The sequence below is a fragment of the Acomys minous genome (genome assembly GCF_964271855.1).
Source record: "Acomys minous genome assembly, chromosome: 9".
NCBI classification, from domain to species: Eukaryota; Metazoa; Chordata; class Mammalia; order Rodentia; family Muridae; genus Acomys; species Acomys minous.
Genome location: NC_140490.1, coordinates 21,728,660 through 21,753,400, shown reverse-complemented (window position 1 = coordinate 21,753,400; position 24,741 = coordinate 21,728,660). Strand labels below are relative to the sequence as shown.

The 24,741-nt window shown below is 42.2% G+C and overlaps 1 protein-coding gene across 20 annotated transcripts in view; it reads left to right on the top strand.

Moving 5' to 3' along the window:
• The window catches only part of ERC2 (ELKS/RAB6-interacting/CAST family member 2), an 869,527-nt gene that overhangs the window by 129,955 nt on the left and 714,831 nt on the right, over positions 1 to 24,741 (top strand). For 14 of the 20 annotated variants that reach the window (XR_014781666.1, XR_014781667.1, XR_014781668.1 and 11 more), the window contains exons 3-4: positions 12,996 to 13,019; positions 13,658 to 14,074. Coding sequence is in view for 14 of the 20 variants with exons in the window: in XM_084794830.1 (XP_084650956.1) it covers positions 12,996 to 13,019; positions 13,658 to 14,074 (441 nt within the window). In the remaining 6 variants the exon portion in view is untranslated. The remainder of the gene's footprint in view (positions 1 to 12,995; positions 13,020 to 13,657; positions 14,075 to 24,741) is intronic. The other 6 variants (XM_084794838.1, XM_084794842.1, XM_084794839.1 and 3 more) reach the window with 1 other exon arrangement.

Genomic DNA, 24,741 nt, shown 5'->3' with positions numbered 1-24,741 from the left:
ACCATCAGTGGTATGCGGTGGAGGGGATGCGCCTGACCCAAAGATGTGTGACTGTAGTGTGGAAATCTGGCTGTTGCACATGCCCCAGTGCTAATTATGCAGTAATCGAATCCCTCTGGCTTCCAGTACCAAACAAGACTGGTTGGAAAAACTCAGAGAACAGGCAAGGAGAGTCCCCTCTCTGCCTGGCACCTGTGACTTGCAACTAGGTGCACTGCCATTTTGTCAGCGATTTGGCACAAACAGTTGTCAGTTTATTCTGTAGAAGGAAGCCTGGGCTTTTTCTTCTGATCCCTGTACTGGTATGCTTGGAGCTTTCGTCTATTGTTACATAGTTGCTATCTCTTTGGGAGCTAAAGTCAGGTTTATTCTTTTAAAACAACAGATTATTGTGTGATCTGTTTTAAGTTAGCAGTTAAAATAGCCAGACTAAAAAGTTTGTAAGGTTGAAAGAGTTTGTGTAGGACACAGACATGTGATTTCATGTTTGTTTGTTTGTTTGTTTGTTTGTTTTTGTTTTCCTACTCAAAGGTCATGCTTTTCCTATGGCATTGTAGGAAGGGTTGTAATCTGGGTTTACTATGATAATGGTGGCTTTAAGAATGATGGCTGCATATTGACTGGAGTCCGAGGTACTGGGCATGTGGACTGTCCACTTCACTGTGTGAGGGTCTGTAAGATGTTTGCATCATTATCAGCTTTTTAAAGGAGAAGAACACTGCCAGTGTGTGATCACACAGCTAGTGAGGAACTGACTGGAGCCTGACCCAAGGCCATCTGAGTCAATTTGGGATAGTGTTCCCAGTCGAGCCTTTACCACACTCATTGTTGAGTTAGACCTTCATGTGCTCTTGAAAGTCAGCAGGTGCAGTGGGTTATATGAAGTTGACCAGAATTTTGTTGCTATTACTCCAAGATTCTCTTAATTTCAACAGACAGACCCAGAGCGCTATTATATTATTCAGTAGCATTCATAGCTCTTCTTTGTAAACGCTCACAATTGTGACAGCAATTGTAACAGATTCCTCTTGGTTCCTCTACTAAACTTACTGTTGGAGTAGCTGCTCATGGTGGACACCAGCTGCCACAACTGATTGACCCATGGTGGGTACCTGGCATTGAGCCAGGTGTCTCTGAAGTACCCTCTGCCCTGGGTGTCTTCAGTTTGGAAAGAGTTGTTGAAAAAAAAAAGTCACATGCTTCTCTCAGAGATTCTTGCGATGTCCCATTTCCTCCTTTCCTTGCCTCATTTTTTTCCCCCCTCAAATGCATGACATGCTCGGCTATCTTTTTCCTGTGCTCTCCTCTTTGATATAAGACAGGCCAAACTGATTGATTATGTCTTCAATTTGAAGAGTATTAACTAAAGTATAGTTTCAAGTATGTAAGTTAATTTGGCGAAGACTATTTGCCAAATGAAAGTGGGACATAGGAAGGTTTCAATAACGTACCTAGCTCTCATCTTAAACAACTATCTTCCTTCCTTCCTTCCTTCACCTCTTTCTCTTTCCTCTTATTATTATCATTATTAATTACTATTGTGTGTGTATGCACGAGTGTGTGTCTTTACACATATGTATGGGCATAGCACGGTGTATATTCATGCGCAGGTCAGAAGATAACAATTGGGAGTCATTTCTCTTCCTCTACCTTGTTGAGGCATAGTCTCTTTTGTTTTCTGTCATGCTCCATGCTTGTTGACCCTCAAGCTTTTAGCTGGTTCTCTTGTCTGCACTTCCCACCTTGCCGTAGGAGTGCTAAGTTTACCAGTGTGCACTGCTGTATCTGGCCTTTTCATGTGAGTTGCAGGCCGCGGGTGGAACTCATGCTTGCTCAGGGAGTACTTTTACCCAATGAGTCATTTCACCATTCCCCCATAACCCGTACTTTTTAACAGCTTCTTTGAGATATACTTGACATTGCTATAAAATTCACAGCTTAAAGTTGTACATCTCAGGAGCTTTTAAAATGTATTCACGACATTGAAATAATTATCCAATCCAAAACGTAGCAGTTTCCCCCTCTGAACCTTGTATCTTGAGTAATCACTCTTCATCCTCCACACACCCAGCAAGGGTCACTTTGCCCTGTGTCTGTTCTTGTCCATTGATATTACATTCTTGTGCTATATTGGCCACCTTCTTCTTGTTCTTCTTCTTCTTGTTCTTCTTGCTCTTGTTCTTGTTCTTCTTCATTATCATCATCTTCTTTTCATCTTCTTCTCTCCTCCTTTTCTTCCTTTTATCTGTCTAGTTCTTGGTCATGGAATGGTGTCTCCCATATACAGGGTTAGTCTTTCCTTGGTTAATTCTCTCTGGGAATGCCCTCCTTAAAAATGCCAAGTGGTTTGTCTTCTTGGTGAGTCTAAGTCCCTTCAAGTAGGCAATCAGTATTAAAGATCACATGAGATATGGTGTTGCTCATATTTTAAAATCTATTTTATTGCATTCCTTATTCCTCTACCTTCCTTCTATCACCTCCACCCCTGGCCTTAGGTAGGAGAGAAATGAGGTTAGTGGGGAGAAGAGGTCTAGTTCTATTTGGCTACTTCCTCCTGTTTCGGGTTGTTGAGTTTCTTGGGGGCAAAGTCCAATCTTCACTTCAACAGCAACTAGGAGCAGCAGCGGGGAGCACCATCAGCCTCTTTCTTCTTTCTTGGAACTCCCCCTTCTCTCTGGGCTCTGGTATTTATTCCCTCTCCAGAGGCCTCAGAATTAAACTATCTGCAGCTGGCAAAGAGCTCCTCTCAGAGCCCTCATAAGGCAAATAGTCTGCTGCTGTGGACAGTCTGGAGCAGCCCCATATCCCACACTGGGGATTAAAAACAAAGTTTAATAACGTAACTGAGAAACCAAAACTTCCACTACAGTATGGTTCATTCATTTTATTTCATTCATTCATATATTTATGTGCTCCTTTCTTTTACACACATATACATATCTCCATGCACATTTGTTAAATGTTTACACGTTAAATGTTTAGACATTTTGGGATAATGGTGGTAAGTATCCTTCGTTCATACCAGAGAGAAGGATACTGGCCTTCAATTCTAGTTTATTAATAAAATGGAAAACTCTGCAGAGTTTGAGTTTTAAGGCTACTTAAGAACACGCATATTTCTGTTTGCCTCGTACATTGTTCAAGCTATAATCTGAAGAAGTTTCAACATTGATTCTTCATGTTTTTTTTTTTTCAGTCTCTTAAAATTCCACCAAGACAACAGATAGGCGCACATGCTGTTTAAAAACAGAATAAATTAATAAAAGAGCAAATGTTAGATACAGTATTTACATTTCTGATGATTGTTTAAAAGCTCCCCCAAGATTATCTTTTAAATAATAATGACAACAAAATTATAGTGAATATTTAATTTAACATATTTTTTTATTCCTTAAAGTAAGTGATGAATGTTTGCAATCACATATCTTGTATAAATAAATGTTTTATAATTATATCTATGTGTGCATAAGTTAAGCTGGTGGGATTTCTTCTTTGCCTGGGAAAGAAATCTTGGCACATATGCTTATTAAATAGCAGAGAGCTCAGGAGTGGTTGAGGGAAAGAACAAGCGACCCACTTCATGTTCCTTGTCTTGTGTCCCAGCGTTTGGGGCACCGCTGGTGGTTTACTCAGGCTGAGTGAGTCTCACCACCTTGCTGTTCTCACAAGGTTCCCCTTTCCCATCTTTATTGGCAAACAAGCTCTGCTTAAAGAAATAGTAAGGTTGAAAACGCTACTTCTCAAACCTTCATGTGCCTACAGGTGTTCCAGGGGCCACGGTATAATTGCAGGTTTGGAGTCAGCATGTGTGAGGTGGAGCCAAGGGCCTATACCAGCTAATGCTGCTGGTCCAAGGTCACTAAGTGATGTGGCTGCCTTTCCTCTCTTCTCCAGGGTGGAGTGACCCAAGAGGCAGGGAGAAGCAGTGAGAAACAGGTGGTACTCAGGGAGGGTCTCTCCTCACTAAAGTTTTGAGTAGAAGGGGCTAGTTAGGGTATCTATGTGGCTTAGGGTAGGTAACATCACTGTCTATCCAGGCACTTGAAAGTAATCTAGATAAACCTTTTATCTATTCTAAAGTACTTAGGTATTTGGCAGTTTGTTAAATAAACATGTTGTGAGAAGGTGAAGAGAAGATAGCAGGAAAGGGGGGCAATAAAGATTTTAAAGTGCTATTTAAAAAGATTTGCTAAGCAATTAAACAGGTGTGCTATTTATTCTGTGACTGTGTGTGACTCTGTTAATATTGTACTGTTTTTTAGCCAATAGTGCTAGATTACACATTTGAGATTGTTTCTTCAAACTCACTAAAAAAAAAAATCCCAACTTCTTTTTTTTCATTAAAAAAAAAAAGGGAATAGATTTCCCCATACAGTATATTCTGATTATAGGTTTTTCCTCTTCCAACTTCTCCCAGATCTTTTCCACCTCCCCACTCATTCAAGTACAACCCTCTCTCTCTCTCTCATTAGAAAACAAGCATCTAAAAATAAAAACAAACAAACAAAAGAACCAAAGAAAGAGCACGAGAAACACACACACACACACACACACACACACACACACACAAATCCCATATAAATATAAGACCAGAAACCATAATATATAAACAAAAGACCAGTATGTTGGGAGGGGGGGATGCCCAGACAAACACTATAAGACAAAAACCAAACTAAACCAAACCAAACCAAACCAAACCAAAACAAAAAACCCTTTAAAATGACTACTGAGTTAGTTTTGTGTTATCCATCTACAGCTGTACCCAAGTTCTGTTGTTTTCTTAAACTTAGGTTGGGAAGGGTTGTCAGTAGGGGATGCTATTGTCCTATAGTTGCTTATATATTGTGGATAATACTAGAAAAATATCTTGACCTTCCAAACAGGAATGGTTGGTATTTTTGAGAACCCCTTGTAGAATTATATGCAGGCCAGTTAATGGAAATCAATTACCGCCATTCTTTGAGTTGGTCTTAAAACAACTGTTTCCTGTTTTCCCTTATTTAAGAAAATGCCAAAGTGCTTAGTGTGTTGTTTCCACTGTCGCATTTGTTTGATGATTGAAAATTTATGTTCAGTAGGGCCATCTCTGTTTCTCGCTTAAGTAGAGGGAAGAAAAAGAATTTCAAATTCTGGGCATCTAGCCATCACTATCTCGAAGTAAGGATGCCCCGTGCTTCGTGTTCTGTGGGGAGCACTGCGGTTGCTTACTCAATGAACGTTTTATGTAGTCTTCACATGAACTCTGTGAGTTAGTTACAGCGATCACTTTTTATTTATGGATGAGGAATTGATACCTAGAGTTCTCTAGTAATTTGTTGAAAGAAACATAGGCCGTAAAGGGTAGGTAGATTCGGAAACCAAAGTTCTGTTCTTTTTCACTGTTCTCAGAAGACAAGTTAGTGATTTTCTAAAAATTTATTTTTCTTTTCCTTTAATTAAAATTTTTTTATGTTTTTACATATACATTTATATTGTTACACATCTATACAATAAACTACCTACAGCAAGAAGAACCACGAAACAATCAGGAATTATGTAAATGTTACATTCATAGTGTTTTGGCTATTTGTGTTTGGCAACCTTGAAGAAAACACCTTTCCTGTTTTGGTGCGTGACAAGTTAGTGATTTTTTTTTTTACCCCCCCTTCCCCCGCCCTGACCATATATAACTTGTTGGATGCAAAAGTATAATTAGAACAGGAGCCCATAAATCTAAGCCCAGTATAATATTCCAACAGCGTGCCGCCTTAGTGCGCTGGTGTGTAAGGAAAGCCAGTGCTTCTTCCTGCTCACAAAGGCCAGCTTTGCTGTGTGCTCTGCTCTTAGTGTGATAAATCTTGGCAACATGTGACCTTTCCACCAAAGTGGATCCTACAGTCATCAGCGACACCATGTCTGTGTGAGGAGCCCAGGGTCCTGTTGCTTTAGAAAATCATCAGTCCGTGTGCTTTGTCCAGCTACCTTTGCTTTTCTGTGGTGTGTGCTGCGCTAAGGGAGAGGGCCTGGGCCCGTATGTGTGAACATTCTTTTCTTCATTCCTGTCTCAGCGAGCCAGTCCTTCCACCAGCACGTGCGCGTGGTTCTCCTTGGTCTGCTCTCTGTCTTTTCACACACATGGCTTAGGTTTTGGAGCCACGGTGAGTGTTGGACATCCTGTACATGGGATTACAGCAAGAAGGATCAGAGAACCTGCCCTAAGAATTTGATTAGAGACAAACTGGAAAATGATTAATAAGAAAATAAAGTCGCAAGGGACATAGAGCAGGCCAAGTGGTCTGCAGAGAGATTCTTTTCTTTGAAAGAGTTATGCTAAATCCTTGCCCAAGAAGGAGTGTGGATTTATTAAAATAAAAGAAGAAGAAGAAGAAGAAACTTCAAGACTTCTGGGTATAAGCCAATTCATATTTTTATATAGCTTGGAGACAGTTTTCATAGCAATAGAGCCCTAAACTGCTTTACAGTGCAAAAACTTTATCTTTTTTTTCCCCCCACAGTGTGGAAAAGAGCTTAAGGTCACAAATTTTTAAAAAATCTGCCAGGAACTCATATTTTCCATGTTTGGGGATAAGACACAGTAGATTCTAAACATCTGGCTAGTCCCTATTTAAATAACTGTGTGTTCCATGCACATCATACATATATAATCATATTTTCATTCCATTTACCTTTTTATATTTTAGACATTCTGAAATCTGGATTAGATTCTGACTCCAGTAGCTGTTGGAAGTTGGCCTTCTAAGCATTGGCTCAGCATACGTCTCCCTTCCTCATTTTTCCATATAAACTTGAGTATGGTTTAGTTTCTTGTATTTTCATTGTTCTTCTTTTTTTATTTAAAAAAAAATGAACTGAATATGGGAGCTTATGGGAGTTGTGTAAAATGAAGTTCTGTGATTCTTTTTTTTTTTAAAGAGCTGGGAGACTTTAGAGTTGGCTGGAGGAAACCTCAATTTTAGACACTGGCCCATATCTGCTGATGATATGACTGCAGTGAAATCCTCTAAGCCACCCCAGTTTATCCTCTCGTGGGCTGGACACAGGGCTGGCAGCTTCAGTGCTGTCAGATGGATGAGCTGGCAGACCCGAGGCATTTGAGCCTTGGGGGAGAGAACTGGACAGAGTGAGCTGATGTCAAGGACACCACTCCCTAAACTAACCACAGAGAGGCCTGGAGGCCTAGCCTCCCCCACACTGCGGTCCTGCGCTGACTGACCGCTGAGACTGTTTCCTCTCTGATTCTCTCATCTTTCTTTTTGTCTCTCATTCACTATTTTATGTGCCGTGTAGCAGTACTGTACTTTTCAGTATCGGGGAATTAGCAACCGTCGTTGAGCAGGTATCTTCGCTGTGAGTATTTGAGACTGCAAAAGGAAGACATGAGTACATTTTATTGAGAATGAAACTGTCGCTCCCAGCAGCCTCAGAGTAAGCAGGTCAGCAGCTTGTAGACGCTGTTCCAGGGAAACTACACTGGGACAGGAGCACACACAGTCTGGTGAAAACACAAGGGCACTTGATGTCTTGGTGACTTGTTAGTGACCCATAACAGATTCCTGGCCTTTGCTTTTTGACTACAATGTCATCAGTATTGGAAGTTGGGAATTAATTTTCACTCAGGACCTGTCTGAGGGAAAACAGAGTCTCACTGAATCTTTTAAATAACACATACTGTGAGGTCCACACAATTATTGCCATTTTACAATTGGCCAAACTCTGGTTTGGTGAAAGGTCTATGTTAGCTTGGGGAAGCCATGGTAAATGGGAAAATGTCAGTCAGTTCGTCTGAAGGCCCACACTTTTCTCCCTGAACTGTAGTTACACAGTGCTAGCTTGAGAAGGGAGGAAAGAATTGCTTCACTTTTACGAGCTCTTATCTCACCGTGCCCTCTGTAGGCCAGCCTCCTGCTGAATGCTGGGTGTCGGTGTACTCCAGGGCCTATATATGTGGAAGTGCCTCGATCCTGGCCTCTAACTCAACTATGGAGAGTGGTCGGGAGGATGTGGAGACAGGCCTTGCTGGTACATGGAGAATATGCCTAGTTCATACTTGCTGTGCAAGGAACATTTTATCTGAACTCAGTGACATGAAGTCAGCCCCTGATTTACGGATGCGGAATCAGATTCAGGGGAAGAAGCGCACTCTATGTCACCGCTGGGCCTCTCGATCTGGCCAGGATTAGAACGAGACAGGCTGCTCGAGAATCTAGGCTGCGACACACTACATTTCCTCCCTCCGTCTGTGAGAGTGGGTGGCCGTGAAGACCAGAAGAGAGCTTGCATCTCTTGGAGCTGGAGCTACAGACAGCTGTGGATGAGCTGCCAGATGTGGGCGCAGGGAGAGCTTTGATACTCTGGAAGAGCAGTATCTGCTCCTAAGTACTGAGCCTCTCCTCTCCTCTCCCTCCCCTCCCCCCTCCCCTCTTCTTCTGAGACAAGGTCTCACTGTATAGCTCTGGATGCTCTGGTACTCCCTATGTGCATCCTAGCAGTCTCAGAGATTTGTCTTCCACTGCTTCCCAAATGCTGGGATTAAAGCCATGAGCCTGCCAGGCCTGACTTTTCTTGCATGTTTTTGTTGCTCTTGTTGAATTTATGGGATTATATATTGTAAGCAATAATCTTTTGGTATTTTATGAACAACAATCTCAATTTTATGGCTTTTTTTTTCACTCTATAGTGTCTTTTTTTGTAACAGAAATTCCTGATTTTTTTTGGGAAATTCCTGATTTTAGTATTATCAGATTTACCTATCTTCCCCCCCCCCGTAGTGTTCTTCCCCCCACTCCTACCCCACCCATTGTCATTCCCTGATAGTAGGGAAGTATTTTTCTTATTTCCTATAATTTATAGATTCTTTTTCTGTTTGTAAGTTTATAACCTCATATTGCAGTTGATGTTAGAATTATTCCCTCTCAGTCCTTCTAATACTCAGTTTCTGGTCTTGCTGTCTTGACTCCAGCTCTGGGAGAATGTTGTTGGGTGGTGCTGACAGTGGGCAGGACTTTGTTTGAACGGGATTCTTCTAACCCTAACACTTGGTGTCCCTTCCCTGTGTACAGTGCATGAACACTTTAGGCATGGTCCTCTTTATTCCTACTTTGCTCAGATTTAAAAAATAAGCAATGGGCTGGAGAAATAGCTCAGAGGTTAAGGGCACTGACTGCTCTTCCAGAAATCATGAGTTCAATTCCCAGCAACCTCATGGTGGCTCACAACCATCTATGATGTGATCTGATGCCCTCTTCTGGCCTGCAGATGTACATGCAGGCAGAGCATTGTATACCTAATAATAAACAAAACAAACAAACAAACAAACAAACAAACAAACATGCATGACTGTACTTTGAGCTGATGATATTTTTTTCTTTTCTCTGTCATTGTGGTGTTTTACATGAAAAATTTGTCTGAGTTGGAATTACTCTGCTTTTTTTTTTTCTAAAAGCCCTATGACTAGGTTACATGTTCTGTATTTCTTCTAAAAGTCTGATGTCTTTGTGAATAGTACTTGTGGTCTAGGTGTGAAGTTGAGTTACACGTTACCAGCACCAACCTGGCTAGGATGGCTAATTCTTTTTTTTTTTTAAATTTAAACACATTTTAATTGAATAATAAAATAATTCATATTATATCTCATTTGCTATACCATCCCATGCATCCTCCCATTCCTCCCTCCCTCCTGCTTTCACCCCATTCCCCTTACCTATGACTGTGACTGAGGGGGACCTCCTCCCCCTGAATATGATGCTAGGGTATCAAGTCTCTTCTTGGTAGTCTGCTATCCTTCCTCCGAGTGCCTTCGGGCCTCCCCATCAATGGGACATGGCCAAATATGGGGCACCAGAGTTTGGGTGAAAGTCAGTTCCCAGTCTCCACTTAACTGTGGAGAATATTCTATCTCTTGGCTAGATCTGGGTAGGGGTTTGATGATGACTGCATGTGTTGTCCTTGGTTGGAGGATGGCTAATTCTTCATTGTGCGAAGTGCTATAACTGTTCTAAGTGTCCTACCTGTCTGCGGTAACCATCTTACTCCATTCTTCTTTGGCATATTCTGAAAGACTTGTGTCATTTCAGAGCCCAAGTGGTATAGTGGTTCAAGCAGGACCATGGAGGTCAGACTTCCCAGATAAGCAGCTGGCTGTGCTCCTTACCAAATTGAGGGAGTTGCTTAATTTGTTTGTCTACAGTATCATCCCTTAAGTGGAGATTGTAAGAGTGGATGCCTCTCTGCGCTGATATGAAGGTTGACTAGAGCTTGGAGCCATGTTAAGTGCTGTACTGACTTCCTCTGTAACTCTTCCTCAGTAGGTTTGGTTTCTCTTTGGCTCTCAGTATTTCCATGGGCTCTTCCTTTCATTCCCTGGAAGACAACACTCAGTGGTGGGCTCTACACAGCTCTCCCCTGGTGGAAAGCTTCTCTGTGTGTCTAGCCACCCAGATACGACTTTCAGTCATGATCTCATGACATAGCTTTTCTTCTGTGGCTTTGCTTGTCTGCAGGAGCTGTGAGCACAGGCTTTTTCTTTTTCCTCTTGTTTTTTTATTTTATGAATCTGAGAGATAGAAGGTAAATTATACTGAATGGATAAATGGACCTTCTCTGCTTCCCTTAAACCTGGCACCTGATGCACTCTTTTGTCATTCCACTCAGGAATAAGATAGGCATGAGAGTGAGCTCTACTTTGTAGATATGAAAACAGGGAGCCAGGGTGAGAGACACCTTGTTCACCCAGGGACAGTTCTTTTACAATTACCTTGCCAATGTTGACACCTGTGATCAGAGCATATCTGCGGATTTGTTTTGGAACTTTCTTCTGGCTTATATATGATTCATGTAACACACACACACACACACACACACACACACACACACACACACACACACACACTCACATTATTTTTGGTTGCTCTCAGGCAAGACAGGTTCTGTTCTCATCATCCTGATTGATTACAGTTATCTCCAAATTAACTTGGATCAACGCAGAAACACACATCATCATCAAAGGATAAAGACATGCTAACACAAAGCATATCTAAGTAACCACAAGATAGTAACAAAAGCATGCCCCCAAGAGCAGGGCAGAAGGTTTATATACTCCATACAATCTCTTTTGATTGGTTTAGGGATGGGTGGGAAAAGAGCACATGACCCTGTGGGCTTACTTCATACTTTCTGTGATAGCTTCATTGAGGTAAAAATTACTTAAGTTACGGTTTGCCCCTGTAAGTACAAGTTGTCAGTTTTCATACGCTCACAGAGCTGTGTAACCCTCACCACCATCTAGCTTGAGATTATGTTTCTCACACCAGAAGGAAACATCATGTGGTCCGTAGTTATATTCTTTTCATTTCCTGGCAGTCACTAATTTATCTCTAATTCTGAATTTTCTTATCTGGATACTGTGTAAGTGGAATCATACTATTTGTGGTCTTTTGTGGTTGGCTTCTTTTGTGATGGCAAAATACTTTCAGGTTAATTCTTTAGTTATGTCACCCCATTTTATGGCTAAATAATATTTCACTGACTGGCTATATTATACTTACGCACTGGTTAATTGACTGACATAAGGATCATTTGCACTTTTTGGCCAATGTAAATGATGCTGATCGATATATATATATATATATATATATATATATATATATATATATATATATATATATATATAATTTGGTAAATGGATAAATAAAATGTAGTGTATCTCTATAATGGAATAAAATTCAGTTATAGAAAGGAATGAAATTCTGATGCTAAAGCAGGCATTAAATTCTAAATGCATATGAAGCCAAAGAAACCACTTATTTCATGATTTCACTGATAAGAAATGTCTTTCACAGGCAAATTTAGAGAGACAGAAGATTATTGGCTCCCAGGGTTTTGGTCTTGGGAAAGAAATGGGAAGTATATTGCTAAAGGGTACAGGGTTTCTTTCTGTGCTGATAAACATGATCAAAAGTATATTGATGGTTGCACAGCCTTGTGACTACAGTAAAAGACCCTGAGACATATTTATAAGATTGCATTGTGTCACAAAATAATCAGTAACTTGTGTCAGTATGTAGCACTCAAAACACTGTGGGGCACAGTGGCACACAGGGCTGAGGAGAATGCCCCTGCCTGGGCTCAAGAAGGTGAAATGGGAACTCCTAGAACACAACCCAGAAGTGCCCCACTCAGAAAGATCTCAACACCTCCAGGTACCAGCCTAGGACTTCAGACAGACTTCAGTTGTCGGCCCTTCCGATATTTGTATAACCCAGACAATGCTATGATCTGTGCCTTGCAACACTGTGAGTCCCTGTGGGCAGGAGTCTGCCTTACGTCTAGCTGGATTCCTCTGCCTAATGTTGTGGTCTGGTTCACAGGCAGGATTGTATGTCTGTGAGTGAATGAGTAACTGCTATTTTTGAAGCCTCTCAGTATGTCCCTGGGTAAAAACCATCTCCAGGCTTGTGGCTGCCTCCTCTGCTAGCCTGAGGTTGGTGTGGAAAGGAAGACATGAATTCACCAGCTGACTTCATTCAAGGGTTTCTTTCTTTCTTTTTTTTCTTTCTTTTTTTTTTTTTTTGCAACTGTTAACTACTTTTCTCTGGTGTTTTCCACTGTGGTGACTGGAAACAGTGTTTGGGTACTTGAGACTCTTGTGATTTCCTCCCTAGTAAGATATCCAAAAATTGTGGGTTGGGTCAGAGAGAGAGGGAAACAAAAGGCTATTGAATCGGGCCTTGATTGACTTTTCTTTCTTTTTTTTTTTCTTTCTTTCCTACCCCCACCCCACCTTTTCTTTTTGCATTGATCTAGCATCAATGCTCTGAGTCGTGTGTAGCTTATGGGTGTTGGCTTAATGAGGATTTTTTCTTTTCTTTTCTTTTTTTTTCTGTGAAGGTACTCTATGTTGATTAAGTTCTTTCTGTTGAATATCCTTTGCTTGCACTGGACTTTTCTTTATGTTGATTTTTTGCTTCGTTTTTTTTTTCATTTCCCATGCTGTTCAGTTACTGGAAGCCAGAAGAACCAAGGTTTGTCTACTCTTTGCAGCTTGTTTGTTCTGCTCTGCACAGCCTCACCTCCCTGTGTGTTTGAACGTGTTTGTCTGTGTCTCCATTTAGTCCCTTTTGCTTGCAGAGGCAGTAATCCTGTTTACTAAACCTGTTCACAGCTTTATTTGTAAAAAGAAAAAATAAAGTCCTTGTTTGTGTCTACTCTTAGCAGATGCTATTATTTTCATTTTTAAATGGATAAGCATTTATCATGGAAAATAATGGATAAAGAACATCTTAGGAAACAGTGACTACTGAGTCTGGAGTGTTGTGGGCCCGAGAAGGTGTGTTCCATAAAAGTTTCCCTCTGATCCTTTCCCTTCCTAAATTAAACACCGTAGATGTATAATTTCCCTCGTGGTTGACACTAATAGACCGTTTCTGTGTGTGTGTGTACATTTCTCTTCTCCTAAGACATCCAGAAAGCATCACTGAATTAATTCCCCTCTTCATGTGCTGTCCCATGCTTCTGAAGTCACCGTGGAGGACTTCATGGCTGGCCCCTGGACCTCATGATTAACACATCCCATCCTCATGGTGTGGCGGCCTTGGACTGCTTGGCCTTTTCATTGACTTTGTCTCCTTTCTCCTCTCCTGCTCCACCTTCCCCGCTGTAGCACCTGCAGCTGACCATCCAGGCCCTTCAAGATGAGCTGCGGACCCAGAGAGACCTCAACCACCTCCTGCAGCAAGAGAGCGGCAACCGAGGGGCCGAGCACTTCACCATCGAGCTGACCGAGGAGAACTTCCGCAGGCTGCAAGCTGAGCACGACAGGCAGGCCAAGGAGCTGTTCCTTCTGCGGAAGACGCTGGAGGAAATGGAGCTGAGGATTGAAACCCAGAAACAGACTCTCAATGCCCGAGACGAGTCCATTAAAAAGCTCCTGGAGATGCTGCAGAGTAAGGGGTTGCCGTCCAAAAGCCTTGAGGACGACAACGAGCGCACGAGGCGGATGGCGGAGGCCGAGTCTCAGGTCAGCCACCTGGAAGTGATCTTAGACCAGAAGGAGAAGGAGAACATCCACCTGAGAGAGGTAAGAGCCCGGCTTTAGATGATGGAACATGTCGTTAAGCTATATCACAGCACGTGGGAACTCTGAGGTGCTTTATTGTCACTTTTCTATGGGTGGCTTGGCTGCGGTTTGGGGGACTTTCAGGTACACATCTGTTTAAGTTTGACCATCAAATATATCTCTAAAGAAACAAAACAAACAGGTGACTAGCAACACAGCAAACCCAAGCATTTATTTTTATGACTGAATCAGGGACAGAGTTTATAGAAAGCAAAGTCTGTGTGTGTGTATATGTTTGAGAAGAGTGGTAAAATGTACAGACCAATTCTGCACGTTTAGGTTTAAGATAATCCTTGTCTGCATTTACATTCGTCTAGAACAGTCTGTTCCAGGGTTTCTTATTATGGTTTTCATCCTCAGTGTATTAAATCATTTGAGGTCATCCGGAGGCAGTTCCTCTGGCTGGCCACCACCACCGAATGTTGAGATGCTAAGATATCTGAGAATTTATGGTTAGTTAAAGCTTAGAAAAAAATGTGGGTGTCAGCCAGGGTTTGAAATTGTTACCACAGTTTTCTTGCAACTGTGGTGGAGACGGATCCTAAAGAATCATGTAGGGAAAGTGCTGAAAGAGAGACACATACCACACAGCAAATTGCAGGCCATTTGACAGCATTAGCTATGCCTTCAAACCATTAACAGCTCTAAATACTAATTCCAGAGTAGACTAGATTTCTTGGTATTGAATACCTGTTTTGATGGGAGGCTGACTCAAGAGTCCCTTGTAGGAATACTTTTAAAATGTATTTTTATTTTTGTTTCGTATATCCCTTTCTCTCTTCTCCATCCCAATCCTTTCTAACACCCCAACACCAGGTAGGAGAGAAGGAAGGTTAGTGGGGAGAAGGGGCATAGTTTTCCTTAGGAACTTCCTGCTGTTTAGTGTCATTGGGTTCTTTGGGGCAAGTCCAATCTTTGTTTCAGGATATCTCCAACTTTTTCTCATCAAACTGCATCAACAGCAACCAGGAGCAGCAGGGAGGGGGGAATACCAGTAGCCTTCTTCTTTCTCGGACCCCTGCCCCCCAGTCTCTCTCTGGGTCTGGCATTTATTCCCACTGGCAAAGACCATGCCCGCACACATGGAAGTTCCCAGCTGACAAAGATCACAAGCCTTCTCATGAGGCAGTTATCAGCTGTGGGCAAACTGGAGCAGCCCCTGTGTCCCACACCTGGGATTAAAACAAAAACACGTTTACATATAAACCAAAACTTCCACAACAGTCCCATGTTTGGTGTTAAGAAAATAGGGCTGGAGAGATGGCTCAGCGGTTAAGAGCACTGACTGCTCTTCCAGAGACCATGAGTTCAATTCCCAGCAACCACATGGTGGCTCACAACCATCTATAATGTGATCTGATGCCCTCCTCTGGCCTGCAGATGTACATGCAGGCAGAGCACTGTATATATAATAAATAAATAAATCTCTTTTGAAAAAAGAAAGTGTGGCTCCTGGTTGAGATTGGCTAAGATGCCAATGCTCCCATAAGGTTTCTCTAATATTGTTTGTATTTGCTTAGGATATTTTAGCAGACTTTGATATTTTCAAGCCTAAAGTCCTCTATCTCCCTTGTTTCATTTTCATGAGGTCTTAGTCCCATATTTTGGAAACCACATGGCTTGGTTTGATATATAATACTTAAAAAGGTGTTTTGTTGGGCCTGCTCTTTCCATCTGAATTCTAGGAGTGTAGATGTGATGGGCAGATTTCTAATATGATCCCCAGTGGTTCCTACCACATGGAATTTACACCCTCATGTGTTTCCCTTCTCTTGAAGACTGGCTCGTTCTAGAGACTTGCGTCTAAAAGATACCACCATATGGCGGAAGCAATGGCTCTTGATGCCACTTCCATGATAGGGCTACACAAGACTGAAACATCTACCATGCAAGCAAATCCTGTTGCTTTCATAGTGTTTTGATAAAGCAAGCTGCTGTATAGGAAGGCCAGGTGGTAGAGAGATGAGGGCAACCTTCAGCCAACGTCCAGTGAGGAGAAGGGCTACTCACAGAAGCCAACAATGGAAACTGCCGACAGCCGCAGTTGCCTTCAGATGAAATGACAGCATGAGACGCTGTGAAGCAAAAGACCCAGCTAAGCTGTTCCTGGTCTTTTCCATAGGAAAAAAAACCCCTGAGGTAATAGACATGTATAACGAACAGACAATATATAAAACCCTTGTCTGTGTAAGAAAATATTCACTTTAAATTTGGATCTAACAAACATAGTTTAGAAGTTTAAAAGATCCTCCTTTTCCAAGAGAAGATTGTAGTAGCTTGTGAGGTCTATTGTTAATTTTTTTTTAGGAATTTGGGGAGCCTGCTGTTAAGCCATTGATAACTGGTCATGGTTTGCGCATTTACACACTGGAAGCTGACAAATGCTACTTATAGAATACATGAGCCTGTTACTGTCTTCCGTGTAGACTCTTGCCTCTTCAGCTTGCATGCACTGATGAAGCACATTGATCTGTGAGGGGGTTGGTGTGGAAATCAGCTGAGTGGAGCCTCCAGCCAACACACGGTGAGGACTAGCGGGACTCATTCTATTCCCAAGAGCTTCCCAAAGCCTGCTGACCAGCGAGCATACTGCTGAAAAAGCACAGGGGGTGCTCATTGGTGATGTTAGCAAGACAGGGCATTTTCCAGAAGTACCTGAGTGATTGACATTGTGTAGATGTTTTATGGTGACTCCACTGAATTCTTAAGAGTACCTCATTCATTTGGTTAATTCACTTATTTATAAGTTAAGGAAATCATTTTCTTCTGTGTTTGAGACAGAGTCTACTTAGTATTCCATACATACATACATACATGCACACACATATATATATACATACATTTGAAATATATCTATCTATTCAAAATTTGATATATGTATATATATATGTATGTATGTATATATATGTATATGTATATATATATATACATATATATATACATACATTTGAAATATATCTATCTATTCAAAATTTGATATATGTATATATATATATGTATGTATATATATGTATATATATATATATATATATATATATATATATATATATATATATATATATATAGGCTGGCCTCAAGCTTGACATCTTCTTCTGGAGTCCTGGTATTCCAGGTGTGTGCCACTGTGTGTGGTACTCAGTGCATAAGGTTTTTTTTTTAATTGAATATCTATTTGAAAGTATGAATGATAACCAATAGTTTGGCTTGATTTCTATTGTGAGAAGTAGATGGACAAATAGAGAAGTGTTATGAAAAAGAGAGTAAAGCACGTTGCCTTGGGTGAGACCAGTTTCCAGTGTGGCAGTTAGGAAAGGTATCTTGCAGAGCTATGGTCGCGAACTGAGACCTCGATGGGAAAGGAACCAGCCAGGTAAGGACCTCAGTGGACTGTTTCACTCAGATGGAGAGGCCCATGTTCTGAGAGGTAGGTGCTACTACTTGTCCATCTTACTTGGGGGAACTGAAGGGCATAGGACATCAGAAAACTTGCTGGTATCACGTAGGTAGCAAGTGGTAGAGATGGTTTTAGAGTCGGGCTGACTTATTCTCAGCTCTTGAATCATTTCATTATGTCCCCTTCGGAGGAATGTCTTTGCTAGAGTGTTCTTAATAAACATGCTTGAAGACTGAAGTGAGCTAATTCAAGACAAGTTAAAGTATGTAAGTGCACATTTGTGGTGAGCAGCTCACCGGTCTTCACTGCAGGTAGGGACTGAGGGATGCTGGGATACTCTGGAGGTCAAGTCCATTTTGGTTGGAAGGAACTTTAGCTGCTTGTCTGGGTCTGAGGACCAACAAACAGTTCTGTGCAAAGAAGCCATATAATGGGGCGGGGAGGGGGGGAAGGTCATTTGTAGGCAGGACTTGGGTAAAGGAGAGCATCTCAAAATATGTGCCTCACTTTTCTCTTGCTGCACTGGTGTTCTTTGTAAGACATCAGCAAGCTAGAAAATAAAAGCTGTTTCTGATCTGTTGTTCTGACCTATAAAACGTATAATGCCCAAATCGTTGTTTCCTCTAACCAAAAGTCTGGGTTGTTTCCTTCGCTAATTATCCTTTAAGGCAAATTTCACTGGAAGCTGTTTCCATGTTCTCTGCTGAGGCTGAGAATGCACTTCTATTGCACTATTTAAATTTTTTTTTTTTAGTAGAACAATATGTCTGACTGTTTTTGTTATTAAACCAGTAAGAATACCTCAGCATGAATATAGAAACTGCCTGACCTCTGCTAATTGAAACGAATTTAAACCAGGATTTAAACTATATTTGAGGTTTTAACTTTAGCGTGTTCCTGATTCCTTTTTCCTTATGTGCAGTTCAGCTAGGTTGGTGCTGCGCTGCAGTGCTGGGGGAATGGAGTGCTAGTGGCTTTATGATTCATTTTCAGGCAGAGGCAGGACCTCACAGATAACCCATCGCTAGGCCTCCTACAGTCTACTGTTCTAGGCCCTCGGGAGTTGGCAAGGCTTGTACATGAGGCAGAGTGGCTTGCTTAGTGTCCTCTTGTTTTTCTGTGGCCTGGAGAAGACCAAGGGTGAAATCACCTCTTTGTATAGCAGGGAGCAGCAGCAGCAGCAGCAACAACAACAACAACAATAACAACAACATAAATGTGATGATCTCCACTTATTTGGAACACTAGACTCATTGCCAGGAGCTCCAACTGACGTGTGAAGGGTGGGACAAGACGTAGTATTACTCACTGTGTCTTCTGTTTCCATATGGGTTGATTTGATAAGACAACGCTTGATGTGATAATGGCTTCCCTTGTACTCAAGCCTTTTCTGCACTCTGCTCCACGTAAACTATCCAAAAATTCTGTTGTCCTCACCGAAGAGGCAACATATGTTACTACAACACTTTTGTGTTTACTATACTTGTATTTCTTAAGGGGTTCTTAGAGCAGAGTCTTTGGCCTTGCCTACTGTAAGGTGTAAGGAAGAATCTGTCTTTTGCTGCTCTGGCTGTTGCTGTCCTGTGCCAATTTCTTAGGGCTGCTAGCCTTTCTTTGATAGTAGAAGCAGAACAACACTCAAGTTACTGGGGCCAGTGTTGCTTACAGCCCACGGCTAGCAAAACTCAGGACACAGGATCTAAGTTTGTCTTCTGTGCTGTGCGGAGGCAGTGAGAAGCCTGGTTAAGTGTTTATCTCTCTAAGAAGTCCCCAGGCCAGTGGAAGAGCCACCAAGGCCAAGGTTGTCACTTTGATGTTCTTGAGCTTTAAGTCTTTTACTGATGGCTCAAACCCCCCTCATATACCTCCGCCCAACTTTCTACATGATGGACTATTCCCTCCCCACCCCCATCGTGTGGCCTCATTTCCTTTAACATGCTTGTCCTTAGTTCTGCTGACTACACTACAATTTGCTGATGTATGCATATCTAATTCTGACTCTACAGAGTCAGTGCATTCTATTTCCACTCACAAGGCTCATCACAGAAAAGATTCCAAACACACAGACTTAGCATTTCACGTACAGGGTCTTTTATAAAATTTCGTTCTCCCGTGTATTATAAGAAACAACCCCTTATTTCTTAACATAGAACTTAAAAAACAAACAAACAGCCCATCAGTACTCAATGCATATTCTCCAATATTGCCCGTAGTTATTCAGAAAATATTTTAATGATTGGAAATGGTTTAAAATACTTAGAGAATTTCTTAGCAGTTTACTTTGTGCACATGTTGAATACAGATATTCACGGTACTATGAGAGTACCCATGTCAGTTTTGTGATTTTAAAACAGATCATGCTTCCTAATGCTGACTTTGTGTGCTCTGTGCTATACTAAGTGAATGCTGTTACCACCTTTATTCTATGGGTAAAAAAAAAAATGAAGACACAAAGTAGGGAGTTACTGTCCCCAAATGACATACAACAAGTGTTGGAGCCGCTGCTGCTCAGTCTGGCTCTAGACTTGCATCGCTGCTTGAGGTTGTTCACGCAGAAGACACCAAGTAACACTTAGATGCCGCCCAACTTAAAGGTCTTTGTGGAAAGAAACAGAAAGAAATAACAAAAGCCATCAAGAGAGCTCAGAAAATGGGGCTTACGCCAGTTACATACAAGGATCCTGCCTATCTCAAAGACCTTAGAGTTTGTAACATCAGATACCGGGAATAAATTTGTAAAGTTACTGTCAATAAACCTGTAAGTGGTTAAAAAAAAAATAAAGGGATCAGAGTTGGCGACTGGCTTCACTCATGCCAGGGCTGCTCCCCAAGAGCAGGAAGTCTTAGCAGATGTTTTGGGTGGTTCCCCCGAAAGTCATCACATGTTCCTGGAGAAACTGGGGACTCTTGGTCTTGAGCCTCTTGGTCTTGTGGACAGAAGAATTTAAGAACGGACTCACAGGGAAGCTCAGGGACAGTTTTATTCAAGGTTAAAAGACAACTGCAGGACAGACCGTCTGGAATCTTGGCAACCTCCTAGAGAAGCGGCTAGAGACCAGGAAGAGAGAAAACCATGCTGCTTGGAAGTAGCTCCATGGCAGGCGAGCAGCCACCTGCAGGGGAAGAGGACTTCAGAGAAAGAGTGAAAAAGTGAAGAGTACTAGGGAGAGCATACTTAGGCTTGGGCCAGTCTCCAAAAGAGATGAAAAAAAGAAGAAAAAGGGAAAGTTACATCTTTCTGAGTCAAGAGTCAGAGAAACAGGCTAACCTAAGAGAATCTACAGTCACAGTCTTAGGGGACGGGAATTGTGGGAAGAAAAAGTACATTATCTCATTAGGGGATAATTGCACATCCTCTCTCTGTTTTAAAGTCTTTTTTTTTTTTAGAAAAAAAATTTACTTATTTATTAATTATGAATACAGTGCTCTGCCTGCATGTACACCGCAAGCCAGAAGAGGGCACCAGATTACATTATAGATGGTTATGGGCCACCATGTGGTTGCTGAGAATTGAACTCAGGGCCTTTGGAGGAGCAGTCAGTGCCCTTAACTTCTGAGCCATCTCACCAGGCCCCTGCTTTAAAGTCTTATTTTCGTTTCTGTGTCTCTGTCTGTACCTATATGTGAGTATTTTAGTGCAAGTACCCACAGAGGGCACAGGACCACCTGTAGCTGGGGTTGCAGGCGTTTGTGAATCCCTCAGGAAACTGAACTTGAGTCCTGGAAGTGCAGCAAGTGCTCCTAGCTGCTGAGCTATCTTTCCAGTCTCTTTAGCCTGGCTTAGGATGGATTCATCTTCCTCAGGGGTGGTTCCTTAGCTAGGTGACCTGCCCAGCTGGAGTGCTGTTCTGCTCCCAGGCCGGAGATTCCACTCTTTTTACCAGAAGGAAATAGTTTTCCCTTTATGGGCCTTTGCTACTGCTGCGGCAGAAGAGTCTAATGGCAAAGAAGCCAAGTCAGTGAAGAGATCATCAAGTCAAGCTACAGGTGTAAGAATTAGGTCTGGGTTTTAGAAAAGTGAGTTTGGAGCAGCGGATACTTTGCCTTTCAAAAGGTGATGGAACACCTGAACAGGTTTGTGTGAAATTAAAGTATGCGCTTTTAAGGCCTGCTCTAGCTCCCAGATAATGACACGGAGCTCTATTGCCTTTGTTAATAAGCTTCAAAGCACTATAGTTGGGCAGATACTCATCTATTCTAACTGGACTATGACTTCCCAGCCAGGTGCCCCATTACCTACCATCAGCTAGTCTCACCCTGGCTGCTCCTGCTCCATCCATGTCCTCATGGCAACTACCTCCTGGTGACCTCCTCATGGCTGCCTTTTCAGGGCTGCAATCTCATGTACACATTCTTCTTCCATCTGTGACCCCCTAACTTGCATCAAAAGTCATGCCTCCAAGCTCCTGTCCACCTATTAGCTGTTCAGTTTTTTTTTATTTACCAATCAGAGATGATGGAGAACAATTTTTACACAACACTGAGACAGGAGATTCTTCAATAATAATGACAATGCTTATGTCTGGACTGCAACCAGATCTCTGGGCACAGAAATCAGCATCTGAATACACAGTGCACAAAACAATGCCCCAATAGCTTTGGGATTAGATTGAGAACTCTGAGTCCTAGACCCAGTGGTTGGCTTTTACTTACTGGACTCTAGTGAGCCTTTCAAAGCATCTGCCCTGGGCTGTGTGGTGTACAATATGAGTAGAGGATTTAGGAAGAGACAAAGTCAGAGGGTAAAGTTAGAAGGATACTGTTGCTCTTTTGGTGGCCAATAGTCTGAATCTGGGTGGCAGCCATGGAAATAGAAGGGATGGTTAATCTCTGCTTGTAGTTAAGACATCAACAATTCACTAAGTGCATGCTGGGAGCTTCAAGGAGGAAAGAAGAATCACTGTGAGTCTCCGGGAAGGCGGATGTTGAGGCAGTGGGTAGGTGAGAATTACCAGTGAGAGCATGAAGGCTGAGGACAAACTTTGGATGTCTTGGGTTTGTCGAAATCCTGCAGCCAAGGTTGGAGTGTGGAAAAGGAAATGACGGTGAAGTTTTGTCTACGCATACAAAGCATTTCTCACAATTGGTCACTTGACACTCGCAGCTTTTTTTTTCCATGCAAACCTTATAATTTTTTGTCCACCAAGCCTTCGGTATACACACTCACTTTATGACCTGCCTTTTAATATGTGCTAGAATGTCATAGTGCACTTCTGTGCCTCTTTTTGGAGTAACATTTAATTTTGACTGTAGTATCTCTTGAGGTTATATGGGGTTTTCATTGACAGATGCTGATGCAATAGAATCTCTTTCTTCTCAATAAGTTTCACCTTCTCCAAACACTTCATGAGGAATGAATGCCAATGAAATATTTTGGAAAAACACCCCATCTCTGTCCAAGTTAACAACACAACACATCCACAGCAAGGATTTCATAGCTTTTACTCTTCCATTTCAGACGACATAGGGAATGTACACCAATAATTCATTTCTGTTTGGATCTTTTGTGTTGTCTTCAGACCCTAATATGTTCTTTAAAGTTGGAGTGCTATATACTACTTTGAAATGGGTCAGGTCTTACCCCATATTGATTTTAATGAGTCTAATTGGCTGCTTTTTACAGTAACAGACTGGTAGAGCCCCAGGCGGCCATTAGACATAAGGCATTTCCAGCTGCTGAGAAAGGAACCAAGTGACAGATTGCTGTAGAGTAAGAGGCTGGAGAAAGGCAGAGAATGCTGGGAAGTTGTGCATGGAGAGACTGCTTGCTGTCCTCATCACCCAAGGAACAATGGTCCTCTGAACAGTGTTCTGGTAGCAGATGTGTTTTTATCACAATCATGATTTACTAAAACACCACAAATACAACCTCATCCACAAGGGTTGTAGGGCAACTATGTCATTGTGTTTGATAGTCAGTGGCCAGAGGGAGTTGTGGCAGGCTCGGCTATGCCAAGGTCCTCTCCTTGCTGTTGGAGAGGCATGGTAGTGTATGGAACATGCTCATTCAATGCTCCCCCACAATCCAGGAAGGACACTGAAGTTCCCGGAAACTTAGCCTTAATGGTGTATAACATCTACTGCATACATACACTAGAATCAGCCAGTGCTAGCTGTTATGCTCAAATCTCAAGGACCTCAAATCCACCAGGAGTCCTAAGTCCTATGTAAAAGCAAAGAGCCTTTATTCCAGCATGCAGGAGTCAGCAACTAAAAAAAAAAAAAAAAAAAAAAAAAGGCCATGACCCAGAGGGGAATGTACAGGCCTCTTTTAAAGGCCAGAAAGGGAGTTCCAAGGTGAGTTAGATAATCTTTACTTCTATTGGCGCAGATCAGGGGCCAGAGTACAAGTACATCTGGGATTGGTTAGGGCTCTGGTCCGTGGCTAGGGGCTCTCTGAACTGGTTCAAACCTGCCCAAACTTGTAGGTGTTCTTGAGGCTATGTCAGAAGTTAGGGCCTGTTCAAACTAGTAGCTAAGCAACCATATCTTTTTCAGTGTTAGGATAAGGATGGTGGAGCTGTGTGGAGGAATGGAAGCACACCACGCAGCAGATCCACTTAAGAGGTTTATTAGGGAGTACAGAGGCAGTCTCTGGAGACACAGGAGGGAAGATAGAGAGAGGAATGGGAGGAGTTTCCTTTATAAGCTACCTAGCACATGCTCAGGAAGTGCATGCACATGCACAGAGGGTGCACACATGGCCTAGGGGGCCTGAGTCCTGCCAGCGGGTGGTGACCTGTTTCCGCTGACATGCTTCTGGAGTGGCTTTGGTGTTGCCTGTTTTCCCACCGTCATCAGGGCCTTTAGGGGTGACTGTATTGCTGCCTGATTACTAACACTTTTGGTTATTATAAAAAAGAAATGGAGAACCAGAGAGGGAGTGATGGTAGGAGAAGGGAATGTGGGTGGAGCTTTGTTCAGCAGGCTACTTCCTGCTGACAAGGGGCGTTGTCTTTCTCAGGGCATCATCATCACGTCATCATCATCAGGGCATGTTTTGATTGTCCCATGGCATCTGGTTCTCTGTTTAACGGTAGATAACCCTGTAAAGTAAACTCATTAAAAGTTTGGTTAGAGATCTTTTTATCTGGTGTTGGAGGAATGTAGAGAAGTAGTTAATAAAGCAGGGTGTGGACAGCAAGACCAGAAAAGCAAGCAGAAGAGGAGTCAGGAAGGGTAAGAAGGGTTGGGAGTATAAGAACCCAACTTATTTTCTACTTGAGAGAGCGCG